At 42.8% G+C, this 14,162-nt stretch overlaps 1 protein-coding gene across 2 annotated transcripts in view; it reads right to left on the reverse strand.

Moving 5' to 3' along the window:
* UNC79 (unc-79 homolog, NALCN channel complex subunit) overlaps positions 1-14,162 on the reverse strand; it is a 185,738-nt gene that overhangs the window by 66,957 nt on the left and 104,619 nt on the right. Inside the window, exons 25-29 of one of the 2 annotated variants that reach the window (XM_040641500.1) lie at positions 13,280-13,462; positions 12,524-12,686; positions 9,890-10,039; positions 8,087-9,304; positions 1,132-1,239 (exon numbers count right to left, since the gene is read on the reverse strand). In XM_040641500.1, coding sequence (XP_040497434.1) covers positions 1,132-1,239; positions 8,087-9,304; positions 9,890-10,039; positions 12,524-12,686; positions 13,280-13,462 — 1,822 coding nt within the window. The remainder of the gene's footprint in view (positions 1-1,131; positions 1,240-8,086; positions 9,305-9,889; positions 10,040-12,523; positions 12,687-13,279; positions 13,463-14,162) is intronic. The other variant, XM_040641499.1, reaches the window with a different exon arrangement.

The raw sequence follows: 14,162 nt of genomic DNA on the forward strand, positions 1-14,162 counted from the left end.
CAGTAATATTTGCCATGCAGGGCCGATGTCAGGATTGAGTAAAATAACCATGTGTGTAACCATTTGGCACAGTGCCCAGCACGTGGTAAGTGTCAAATAAATGGGAACTACTATTAACTATTATGACTATGAACTCCTCGAACCAGGGGTGTCTCTTACTTATTCACTTTGGATCCCCAGTGGCAAGCACAGTGCCCGGCACGCAGCAGACACTTAATAAATAGTTGCTGAATGAATGAATGCATGAATGAATGAATCATGAAGATGACGATGTTGTTCCATACTACCAGTCCAGCATTTGAGTTAAGATCTTTATCTGGTTTTCGGGATCACCCTCATTTCAAAAGATGGTCAAATGAAAATTAACTAGCTCCTCAGGCAGCGCCTACACGGAGCACAAAAGAGACCAGCACGTGGGACAAGGGCTTGCAGGAGCTGCGCCTCCGAATCCTGATACTGCTGGGAACCTCCCAAGCTAAAGTCTCTCAACTCCTTCCACCGAGGCAGGGGACACCCTTACCTTCACCTCAAAGGAACTCACGCTCCTCAAGGACAACATCTAGGACCCAACCACGGAAGGCAGTTTCAAAACAGTTGCCCCCTAGAGATCCTGTAGCATTTCATGCATTTTTATTTTCAGATCCAAAAGGGCTAGATCCAATCATGACTCTGGGATCACAATCTAGCTGTTACATTTATTTTATGATAACCTAGATAAAATTTTGTCCCTGACGGAAGTGATTCCAAACAAACAAAGGGGTTCAGTGTAAAATTCTGTCATGAACAATGCTTTTCACTTGTCCCAAAACTAGTTCCATGCCTTATGTTTAGGCTAGTCATCGACAACTCTTCTTTTCTTGAATTATCAAATTCAGTGATAATTCCTTCACAGATTGGGATTCTTGGCCAATCAGTGATGGTACTGATTTATTAAACACTTGAGATGTTGACAAAACTGAGCCTATGCCTCAGGATCTCTGAGATCTTACTGCCAAGTGTCCCCCTAGGAAGCTAACACAATGTGTATGAAGAAAAAACACCAACGCCGGGACTGTGAACATTGAAAACAATGCAGCAGATATTGTTCCAAAATCAATGTACAGGTGAAATGATCACCAAAGGAAATCTTACTTGATATTGAGGAATGGCTGCTTGTTTCTGGCACACCTGCTTCTAAAGTGGGGGCAGATGAGGATTCTCGTGGCATTTCCAAAGTTGAAAGTCCTTTAGTAGAGGGATCTACAAACAGAAATAGTATTTAAAGCTCAGGACATTGATTACAAGCAATGAATGAATCTCCATATCTTTTCCTTCTTGCCTAATACACCCATTCAAATCATTCTGTATGTTCTGGCCCTCCCAATTACTTTAATGGAATTATATACGCGCTGGTTTCCAAATTCCATGCAGAAATGCTTCCGTTACACTCTGCCTCTGTGACCATGCCTCTCAGAGATTAACAAAAGCACAGTCACAAAACTAAAGCTCAACACACCCCCGCTGCCCAGCCTCGAGCAGGTCACTTCACCTTTCCAGAGCTGAATTTCTTTTCACCTATTACCTAAAGATGCTTATAGTTCATTCCACCTACATCATTCCACCACTCCACCTCTTTCTGGCAATTTGTTACTCATTAATTACATCTCAATTATACAGACAGTTCCTCCTCCAGAAGGTCTTCAAGAAACCCCGTCCCCCCCAAAAATACAAACGAGAAAATGGGTCGTGTGATCCTCTTATGTAATCCCAGGACACTCTGTCGTTAACCTTTCCCAAACTTAACACACTATGACGTCATTGTCTATTGACCTGTGTAGAAACTTTGCTAAAGCATAAGGAATTTAAGAGCAGGGACTGTATCTAATTTGGAATAAATACTATGAATTCAGATTTTCTATTTTATTAGGTGAGCAAGAAACAGACTGTATCATTTCCTCCTTCTATTTGGCAGATGCATCTAAGAGGAAATATTTTCTGCATACACTATTGTCTTATGAACCTATCAGTGATGGGAAACAAGCTGTCCCAAGCTATTCTAAGTAAAGATTATCCTTTAAAACTTTTGAGAAGTTTAATGGTTTATCATAGGAACCCCCCCCCCAAATTCTTTACAAATCTCCTTGCCATCTTAAGCAACACTATACACTGAACAGAGTGAGCAGCCTGGAGTTACACTACAAGCATCCACGAATGTCCCATGCTATAATTTGGGGATGCCTCCCTAAATAGCTTCAAGTTCTCAAGCTTCATGATGACTCTGTCTCATTCTTTCATATCGTCAATTTTTTTCTTGTCACAGAGCAAGTCACCAAACAGTCACACATACATACAACTGAAGTCCGCAGATGCTGTTCTATCCTTGGATGACCACTACACTTATCAGACACAAAAGTAAAATTGATCTTAAGTGAGAGGCTGAGAGGAAAGTTTTCGAGCACTGATGCGGGAACATCGAGTTTTGATTCTCAGAGGTCTTTCTGAATAGATACGGTTGCCAGATTACTCATTTCTTGATGAAAAAAAAAAGTAGAACTGTTTCCTGAACCCTCTTGAGTAAGCGCAAAATGACAACCTGTTTTATTTTTTTTCACTAGAAGAACCATTTTTTTTATTTTAACGTTTTTTTATTATATTATGTTAGTCACCATACAGTACATCCCTGGTTTCTGATGTAAAGTTCGATGATTCATTAGTTGCGTATAACACCCAGTGCACCATGACACAACCTGTTTTAAATTACCGTAGTCACTTAGATATCAGAGGTTAGGCTCTTACTTTTCTCTTAGGTATTCTCCCCAAACCTCTAGTTCAAAACATGCACAGTCAAAAAAAAACCACACTTTTAAAAATTAAGATTAAATAAATAAGGAAAACATGCACAAGTCACCTCTCTTCGCCCTCATCTGCCTCTGTTTCCTGCACGCTGCTCCTAGGGCATCATACTCCCACCAATAATGTAGGATGAGAAAGCTTAAAGCTCATTTTTGAGAATTCTTTGAAAGATCATTGAGACTTTTAGAGTTTTGCTATGCTTATTAAAATCTTTGCTGTATCTGTAATTTCAAAGAAATGTCATGACTATAAGGTAGCTGGTTATAATCATTATTGTACAAAGATTCCATAAACCAGACAATTTTTGCTCAGTCCTAAATCCTTTAATGAAACCTTCCATTTGTATACAGCTTAAGATGACAAACACTGGAATAGACCTATACACTAAGCTTAAACTATTTTTATTCAGTGTTTATAGTGATGTGCAGAAAATGCCTTAACTATTCGTTTATTCATCAAACATTTGCCAAAACTCTACCAGGCACTTGGGATACAATCAGTGAACAAACTAGGTAAGAATCCTTGCCTTTGGGAACTTTCATTTTAGTGGGGAGAGACAGAAAATAACATACATAAAAGTAAAATTGTAGTGTTAGAAGAGTAATTCTCTGTAGGAGAGACACGAGCAGAAGGGATTCCAAGATGTCAGACAGGGGTGGAAAGGTGCGGTGTGGTCCAGGCCTCACTGGAAACCTGGTGTTTGATCAAAGGATCAACAGAAGGGAGAGAGGAAACCAGGCAGACACGTGGGGAAGATGGTTTCAGGCTGAGGAAGCAGCCAGCGCAAAGGCCCTCAGGTGGAACTATGCGGGGAGCGTTCAAGAAATGGCAGGGGCCACCACAGCTGCATAGAAGCGATGGGGTGAGAGCAGCACAAAATGCAGTCCGAGAGCTAATGAGAATCGAGACCACAGAGCACTCCAGAAATATCAAGGGCCTGAGCTTTTACTATGAAAGAAATGGGGAGCCAAGGGAGGGTTTTAATCAGAGGAATGGTATCATCTCATGTCTTAAAGGATCACTGTAGTTGCTGTGTTGGGAAGATATGAAGGCAATAAGGGTTGAAGACGGGACCAGTCGGGAGGCTACAGTCACTGACCCAGGTGAGAAGTGTGGGGGCTCAGAGCAGAGTGAAGGAGGGGAGATAGTGGGAGGGGACCAGATTCTGGATATATTTTGAAGGTAGATTAAGGTAACCACACAAAATAGAGGATGCCCAGTTAAAACTTAATTTCAGATAAACAATAGATAACTTTTTATTATGAGTACGTCCCACGTACGTCCTATGTATACCTGATAGAAAAGGCTCTAATTCTTCACTCCTCCCTGAATCCATGCTCTTTGCCATGTGACTTAGAAGTTCCTCCCTCATTACAGGCAGGGTATATTTCTCTCTTGACTTTGGCTTCGGCTAGGCGATTTGTTTTGGCTATGAAATATTTGCAGGCATACCGCGGCCAAAGGCTTGAAAAGTGCCTGTGCAATTAGACTTGCTCTCTTGTACCTCCTGCCATCACCATGAGAAGATATTCCCAAGCTTCAAGGGTCCCAGGAGGAGGTTGGCCACCCAGCCCAGCTCAGCCTAGATTAGCTGATCCACAGTGACCAATAGACTTACCATTATATGTTGCTGAGATTTTATGCATATTTGTTACACAGCATTATTCCAGCAATAGGCAACTGAGTGAGTTGTCTCAGCATAAAGACAATACGTAAAATCATAAAACCAGATGAGATCACCCGGACAGTGAGTGTAGACAGAGGACTGAGACCCTAGGGCACTCCCTCATTAGAGAGATAAGGAGGAACCAACAAGAGATTGAGAAGGAGTGACCACCGAATAAAGAGAAAACCAGGAGAGTACGGTATCCAAGAAGCCAAGCAAAGCAGGGAGGTACGAGCTAAGAACTGACCACTGGAGGTCATTGGTCACCTTGACAAGTGACGTCTGGGTGAACCACTGGGGATGAAAGCTTCATAGGAATGATAAATTCTTTTTAGAAAGAATAGAATGGGAGAAAATTGGAGATAATGATTGTATAGGCAACTCTTTAATACATTTTGCCAAGAGGGGAGGAGCAAAACGAGATAATAAGTGGGAGAACTGGGATCAAGAACTTTTTTTTTTTTAAGAGAGAAATAAAATTATGTTCGTATGCTCAAGTCGAGAATACCTTAGGAAGAAAAAAAATCTAGCGGGGGTGGGGAGAGAAAGAAGGGAGAATTTCTGGGCCTATGTCCCTGAATAGGTAAGAGAAATGAAATCTTGTCCACATGTGGAAAAGCTGGCTTTGAACAGTAAAACCAGACAGTTCACCTGTAGCCCCAGCGAAGAAGGCCAAGTGTACAAGTGCAGATACTGGAAGGCAGGCAGATGAGGTAGCAGGAGGCTACGGAAATTACTTCTGATTATGTCAAACAGGAAGAGTTATTGGAAGTTTGGAAAGACAAGTCACCAAGAAATAAACAGTCAGTCAGGAGAATGGAAACATGAATGGACCAGGGAAATACGGTACGATGGCCAGGTAGTTTAAGGATCCAGTTGAGATCTATGGTCACGAATTTAAAATGAGACCAGTCAATACTGGGTTTTTCTCCAGTCACACTCATTGGATAGGTAAGGGTGCGGGTAGATGGAAAGATGGATCTGACAAGGGTTGTGTTTAGCCAAGCAAGCTGAAAAAGCAAAGGTCAAGAGGGTGCCGGGAGGGGGGGCTACACTCGTTGACTTGAGTAAGGAAGAGCACAGAAGATATGAAGTAGGGGAGAGACATGAAAGGACCAATCCGGGGTTGTCCAGAGAGAGAAGAAATGGAAATCAGAGGACAGGAGGCATGAGAATGACATTGTGGAAAGGCTGTAGCTGTTGCTAAAAACATGGTCTGCGTTATGACCATGGGAATGAATCGCTGAGCTAGGGTGCTGGATAAAAACAAAGTCACTAGAGAAGATGAATTCCAGGAACTGAGAAGCCGGAACAGCAGAAGGATCATCTACTCTAATATCGGAATCAATAAGAATTCAGGCAGCAACAGTTTAGACAAGAATGAAAAAAGAGCCAGGAGTCAAACTGTCACCAGATAATTGTCATCAGGGGTCAGTAGTATGAGGTTCAGAGCTGGGTGTTTTTAGAGACAAGGTGGGAATGGTCTGAAAGGGGCAGCGGTCAGCAAGGAAGGGGCCCAAGGCAGTGAGGAAAACAGTGTCCTTGGGGCAGAGCCGAGTTTCCACTAGACTGGGGCATGAAGGGGGTAGTCGGATGAGAGAGCATATATGGGATTTTGCTCATGAAGGATGGAGGAAGGTTTTCAGTAGTTAGCATAAGGTAGGACAGAAGTTGAGAACAGATGTGCAGAGCCTTATGGAAACTAGAGTGACCTGGGCCTTCCTGCAGGGACTGACATGAACAGAGGGAAAGTGCATGATGCACTTGGATCTGGTGGCTCGAGGCTATGAGCAGTGGCTAGGCTCTGAGTCTGGAAGGACTAGGAGCTGTAGCTGTCTGGGCCTTCCTTTCCTCCAGCTGATAGAGGCCGGAAGGTCTAGAGAAGCTTGTCTTACTCTGAGCCCACACCTCCTTCCAGCACCAGTAAGGGAGGGAAGGTAGATAAGTGTATCTGTGGGAGCTGGGCCACTATACAGATACGAAACTATTATGACACTATCAGATATATTATAAACATTTAAAAGACATATTATCATAATTGTCAGACGCTTTCCTCTTGTTCTTGAAACCAATCTCCTCCCTGGTAGCCTGGGGAGCAATCTGACATGGGATGGATAAAGGTGGCAACACACACACACACACACACACACACACTATAACCTATATATCACGCACACCCACTCTGTAGACTTACACAGTGTTTCTTATATACCCACTCTTTAGACCTTGGATGGTTTCTTATATATCCACCCTACAGACCTCTAGAGTCTCTAGGTCAATGCTTTCCTCCATCTATATGCAGCCAGTTTCCTGGCTCCGAACCATAAAAAGGCATTCCGGTTTCCCTAGAAACCTTCTTAAACTGTGTTATCACCAGGATCCTACTCTTCCATCTGCCTGGCTGGAGCACGACCCTTTCCAAATATACTAACATTCATTCAACAGATTTTTCCAGAACACCTTCAAGGTACACAGCTCTGTGCTGGGAGGGAGAGAGCAGCTGGAACACCCAGGGCCAATACAGGATCTGAATCCCTTGTCTTGGGAGTTGCTTTTGTGTGGAGCAGTGGGAGAGGAAGGACTAGAATCAGGACAGGCATCCTGGCCCTGCGACTGCCTATCCGTGCGGCCCCGGGCACATCACTTCCTCAGAGTGTCCACCTCTTCTTACAGAAAAGGACGGATTTTCACTACAAGTCACCAAGCCTCCAAGATCTTTGCCAGTCCTCAGCAGTCCACAGGCTATGAATCTACTATAATGATCATTCCTGTACAATTTCATTTTTTCTAAAGAGTCACATGTTTGTTTTTTTCTTTAGATCTGAGCTGAGACACAAAGTGTTGCGATCAGCACTATGGGAATACTGCAAAAGACTGTGCTTTAGGATGAGGCGGGCTATTGGGCTTGCCGCTTTTTCAAATTATCTTTCTTAAAAACCGTGCCTCCAAGGAAAGGGGAGAAATGACACCTGAGGCAGGAAATCCACGAGCTGTGACAACTTCACCATCAAGCGGTGCCCATGGATGAGGGTCTAGGCTGCAACTAGGGTTTTTCGGACACACAAGGCCCACCAAGCTGCTGACATTTGGTCAGAGTATGTAATCCACTGTGGACCCTACAGGATTATAGTCGATTCTTAACCATTCTAAGCACTCTTTGCTTTATTTTAACCCTTCATGTTTGTTCCTTTTTTGGACTATATATCAAAGCTGGCTAAAGCATGGAAAACCAAGAAGGCAAAAAAAGTTCAAATTAATGACCTTTACTGTTTGGGGAAGGCTGAGATGATATCCGGGATCTTGATATGAATTAACTACTGCCTCTTATTGCCAAGGATGGTTAAGAATGGACTGTTAAGAGTTGAGAAACAACAAATACGGAAACGTTTATGGAGCCAGTAGAACCACGTCTGCATCCAACACGCTGTGGTAAGCGGGAAGGATTCGGCGTGACTCTGAAGCAATTATAATGTCACTCTCTGACATTATAAGATTGAGAGTTTGATGCATACTCAGTGCCGAGACCCAAACGAAAAAGATGCACAAACCTGCATGTCAGGCTGGGAGGAAGAAGAGAGACGAGCTTACCTGGGTCTTTCTGTTCTCCCAGCTTGTCCAGAATGTTGAAGGAGATATCCAGGTACTCTCTCTGGATGGCACTGACAGCGATCTTGCGCTGTTTCCTCTGCCTGGGAACAATCTGGATCTTGAATTCGGATTCCTCGGCTCCTTCCTCTTCTGCCTTCCTCTCGGGATTCTGTTCTGTGTCCGACTCGGCGCTAGTGTCGGGCTTCTCACTTTCTGTTGGGTTCTCAGCATCCTCGGGGACTTTGAGGAGGACAGTTTTGGCCCCTGAACTTGGCACCAGCCCACCGGGCTTCTCCTCCTCGATGCTGGGCTCGGGGTTGTCGTCCAGTGACACCTCAGGGAGGGCATAGGACTTCTGGAGGAGGTCTCGCTTTTGTTTAAGCGTGAGTGGGCTACCACAGGCAAAGTCCTGTGACTCCTCCGGCTTCGAACGGTCTTCAGAGTCTGCGGGGTCTCCCAGAGCGACGCGGGCAGAGTCTGTGGCACCTGCTGAGTGGTTGTTTCCTGAGTCCTTGGAAGAGAAGTCTTTGGAACAATCCTCCACACTTACTTGCACAAGGGGAGTTGTGCTGAGGCTGAGGATGGAGGGGGGACTGGGGAGGCAAGGGGAGGGAGCAGGGTTTTTACTAGAGGCACCATCATTTCCCTGGTCCATGGTCTCCTCTTCCTCATCACTCTCTACTATGCGGAGAGGGGGTAGGGGCTCGAACACAAGAGAGTCGCTGTCGGACGTGGAGAGTACCGAGCGCTTTTCGGGCCCGGATGTAGAGTCAGAGGACAAATCTATCAGGTCTAAATCCTCTTTAGGAGCAGGCTTGAGAGGAGAATCCACTTTGACCTCAAACGTCTCCATGCAATTTAACCTGACTTCTGGTATCACAGGCCTGCGGGTTTCTTGGAAACTTTCCGTTGCTGGGTTCTCAGGGCCTTCGGGGTCGTCAGGCCTTGTAGCGGAATTCTGTCTGGGACGTCCGTGGTCATGTCTCTGCATGACATAAGCAGCATGGGCGGGAGGCTTATCTAGGTCACACCGGTCTATGCAGGACTTCCTCCGGTGCTCGTCTAATGTAAACAAGAGGGAGTCTGCATTCCCTATATCAAGAGATTTTTGTTTTAAAGAGCGCAGCTTTTTTTTCTGAATGCTTTCTTCTCTCACACAGTGTAGAATGCTGTCTTGTAATGCACCCGTTTCTCTATATTCGGCCAGTTCTATTTCACCTGATTAAAACAGAAAGAGCTAGTACTGTTTTACTTGGAGATGCCACCACTTTTTTCCCCCTCATACTTGGGCATACCACTGGCATAAATCATAATCACAATCCCAGCTCCAACAGGAGGGAAAACTGACTCTCTGGCCAAGTTTTTGGAAAGTTCCTTCTAATTTCAAAACCCAGAAAACTCTGGAAGGAGAGAACCCGAAATGGCAGGTTAAGATCTTATTTCCAAAATCAGGCTTCGGGATAATTCCTCAGCTCTATTCATTTTTGTGCACAGGAGAGGGGACCGCTTTTGGGCTGAGGCAGATCTAGGAAACTGTATTCAAATCGTGTGGAAGAGAAGCAAACATTTTGCAACAAATCAAACCAAGCGATGGCCCTCTCAGACGATCATGACATCAATGATGTATCTGTCAAGGCACGTATATATATAAGTGTGGATATATATATACTGTTTGTGCATACATATATATAAAATCAACGGTCTTAAAATGTGTAGTAACGTAATAAAATTAAGATTTCACCCCAAACAAACGGTAGAGTACAACATTTCTGCATAAAATTACTAAGAGGAAAAAATTCATACTTCTCTGAACATTCATCTCAACCGGCTGATATTTCACCATTTTGCTGCCGCCTATCCTTTTCAATCTTGCAAAAAAAGTTTGAGACTCTTTATTGCAGGGTCCAGTAGGTGTATCATGAATATCAGATTCATCAAAAACACTATCTTCTTCTAATTGGGGAGAGAAAGTCAAAATTACACTTGGGAGGTTACTCTCTCTTAGGCTGTGTCTACACAAGCATTTCAATGAAAGCACGAGGGAACACAGGCTGGGCTGGTTTCTACACCAGCTCAAGTTCTGGCCATGGCTTTGGTAGTTCGTCCAGATGTCGGATTATCCAAATGTTGACAGAGCAACCTGTTACAAGGCTGCCTCTTGTTTTCTGTGTGACCACGGGCAGCATTTTCAAGACAGGCATCTCCATATTCCAAGAGGGCCTTCGTGGGGAAATTTTTCCAATGCTCTTAAAATCGGATCACACACACATTTCGGGGATCTGTGACACTCCTTGAACATGCCTGCTTTGGGTGAATTTTCAGGCTACTTTGGCAAGAGAAAATGAAACAAAATGAGTAGCTCTCGCCCTTTCCAAAAATACACATACCGCCTTCCTGGGATGTGAGAACTGGCATAGACACAGCCTAACAGTACATGCACCTTATACTTTGTGAATGCAAAATACTGTACTCTACATTTGGTAATGAAACACACAACACACAGAAAAAGCTTAGAGAAGCCGCTGGTCATTTCAAAAGCTCCACAAATGATTATGGACTGAAAGAGTAAACGAAGGAAAAGGAAAACAGAAAATAACATTCTCCCTTCTTAAAGTTAAGACCCTCCTCTGTGGAGTTCGCCACGTGTCACTATTATGCATCCTACAAAGACTCTCTGACTGAGGATCCCAAGGCCCTGGAAGCAAACCTGTCACTTAGCCTGCCTAGCAAGATTATTTCTGCGTACCCTTTTATCCCTATTTGGGCCACTTTTAGACCAAAGATAAACCCAAAAAACACATTCATGAGGAAAAGGGTTGCTATGTTGCAACCCACAGAGGTCACCTAATAAATGTTTTTCTTTCATCCTTTGGAAAGGCCAAAACCCTGCACAAAGCAGCAAAAAAAAAAAAAAAAAAGGCTACGAAAATGCACTTCATACCACAGTAAATGGAATTAACCTATTATAAAGGGGAATATCACTGAAATCATAGTATTTGGCCTATTTTATATCTACTTATATGACAAAATGAGACTTGGGTGCGATGACAAATATTTAAGATTTCTCGAGTATTTGGAGAGCACAAGGAGAGAGCCAAATTTTGGGGACTGACCCTGTCCTACAACACAAGACTCTAAGACTAAGTGATATTTGAGGCAGCAGGTGATAGATAAAGTGAGTGTTAATGACCAAAATGATAGAAAACCCCGGTGAACTTCTGCAAAGATGACAAAGCCTATCCAGGTCCCATGTTCCCGGGGAGACACAACACAATGATCTGCTTTAGTTCTTTAAGTCCTTTAAAAAAAATAATCCCTTTTGAAAAATACAGTTTTTCAAGGAAATAGTTATGTGACTTCCATTACATGATTTTGAAATAATTCTCAAAATGCCCTGAATGAGAGATGGAAGGACTTCAAGATGGCCCCTCCCATTTGGAAAGGCTCATCGGAGATTGGCCCAAACACTGAGCCCGGATCAAGGACATCTATAGTTTAACGGAATCCATCCCACTTTCCAGAAACTGGGACCTAAGCTGGGAGACAAGATACTCTCTTCAGGAAGGATCTCAGTGGTACCAGGACTTACAGTTCCATCTATGGCCAATCTAGGTTCTTAGACCTTTTTGAACTAAATGAACAGTAGCTCCAATCCATGTTGGTGAGATATTCCCAGAGCAGTCCTACCAAGTCAGAATCTACTAACACCACAAAGGGTCATGGGGCTCTTGGCTTTCTCCCAGGATTGGAGTATATGATGTCCCCTTTTACAAGTCTAGACTTGTGACTTACACTAAAAACATACACCTTGGTTCTTCAGCTCTCACCTGAAAACATCCAGGCTGAGATTTTCCTCTATCTAAAGTTTCATTCGCCTGCCTCCTTTGCAGAAAAGCTATCAATATAAAAAGGGTTGATACTGGAAATGATTTAAACCTATGCAGAAAAAAATGTCACCTCGGTTGCCTTAAATCAGTTTCTTATCGAACAAGGAAGCTAGAAAGAAGCACTTCAGGAAATTTAGACCCCATTCAAATCTGTGAGCACAAAGTTCAGGAGCAAACTAAAGACGACAAGATCATGGCTCCACCGAGTGCGGACCAAGAGTTACTTCACGGCCCAATGCAAGATGCTTCCAACACATAGGGAAAGGCATACAAAGGCTCCTAACCAAACAGCAGACAATTTTTTTTTTTATAAAACACTTCTTATGAAATGGGCTTCAGAAGCATATCAACTATTTCTCTTGAATGCTCATTTAAAAAATTAAAGCAGCGACATTCATGGGAAAGTTGGAACATTAATGAAGCAGTAGGTAATTTTTTGATTCCAGAATTATATCTGGGGGCACTCCGCCATCTCCTAAGGAAAACATTGTCCAGAAATGTATCACATATTCAAGCTAAGATCGGGATAGAATTGAGATATGTAAAGTACCTTTTTCTTTTTCGCTGTATCTGCTTATGTTACTGTTGTCACTGTACAAAGGTCCTGCCGTGGCATGGGGCTTGCAGCTATGATACTGTGCATTGAGTGTATTGACTGTTATGTGAATCAGATGCAGCAGGACCTTGCTGATATCACAGTCTCGATATGGATACTGCTCAATAAAATGGAGGGAGAAAAATATAAGCGGTTATTTTGAAGGGTAAGTTCTTCCACGTGATCTTACTAGATACTTTTCTCAGTAGTTCTTGGGGATAGAGAGAAATATACACAGACGCAAAACCAGAAATTTTTATCATGGCCTTATTTGGACAAGGGACCGTATTCCCTTCCGTTCGCACCAAGCCACGGACGGCAAGGCATGCCAGTTCACGGTTACGATTCCTTTCAAGAAAATTACCTGGCATAAACCTCTGGCGTATGAATACAATTTTAAGTATTTTCCTTGCTTTCTGACATAATAATTCATACACAGATAAAATACGAGATGCTGAGCATAAACACGGATTGTTGATCTCAACCTCCTACAACTCATCGTCTGTTTGCTTTAAACATTTGTAGCACATACGCTGGCCTTGGTGTTGATATTCCAATGGCTCTTTACTTCTCAACACTAATTGTACAAATCATGATTCGTCCCCTGAAGGTGAAATGACTATCCTACGAAATTCTCAGCTGAGATCCCTTAAGTGTTCTCCTCTCTAGGGAATCGTTCTAGCCTGAAAAGGAGTGACCATCACAACTCACCTTGTAAAGGATGACAAGCAAGGCCTTTAACCACATCTGCCGGATGTGAGGTTTTAGGGACCAGAGGGAGCAACGAGGTGGCTGTTGGAAATAATGCCGTAGTTGAGGACAAGAGCAGTATTTGAGCACCTGAACCACCAAGGGGAGAAGGTGTTTTCCCAAGTTAATGTTATAGTCCATAACCTGAAATAGGAAAAATATTAATAACTGAAGGAAGAGTATAGAGAACACCCATAAGCCCAAAGGAAAAATGTGACCCATCAAAACTAGAGGCAAAATATCTAAAAGGCATCTCACAAAATGTTAACAGTAATGGCCAGTGACCCTAAAGGGGGAAAAGTTAAACCTTACAAGAAATAAAAACACACCTGTACATTAAAATCATTTTACCCACTTAATTATCTAATTATTTGATGTACCTGCTAAATTATCTATGGAGAATAAAACTGTATCCATTCAAATGTTCTATTAAACTGTTAACTGGAATTAAACTAGAATCAATGAAAACACCTACTACTGGTACTCACTGGGGGAAATGGGCATTCTCAGACACTCCTGGCAAGAGTATTACTCAACAGCGTTTCAGGAGAGCAATTTAGCAATATCTATTCAGAAGTAAGGAAAAGTACATAGCCTACTGTATAGTAATTAAATATATCCTAAGGAAAAAAAATCAGACAACTGTTCCAAGATGTATACGTAAAGATATCCAGCCTTATAGTCACCCCAAATTGAAAATAACCTCCATGTTCAACAACAGGAGATGAGTTAAATGAGATTATTTGTATGACAATAGGATACTATGTAGCCATGAAATGGGATATGGTACAAATTTATTTACACGATATCAACTTCATAATCAATTTTAAAAGATGTTACATGT

The sequence above is a fragment of the Ursus maritimus genome, unplaced genomic scaffold, assembly GCF_017311325.1.
Source record: "Ursus maritimus isolate PB19 unplaced genomic scaffold, ASM1731132v1 scaffold_25, whole genome shotgun sequence".
Taxonomy (NCBI): Eukaryota; Metazoa; Chordata; class Mammalia; order Carnivora; family Ursidae; genus Ursus; species Ursus maritimus.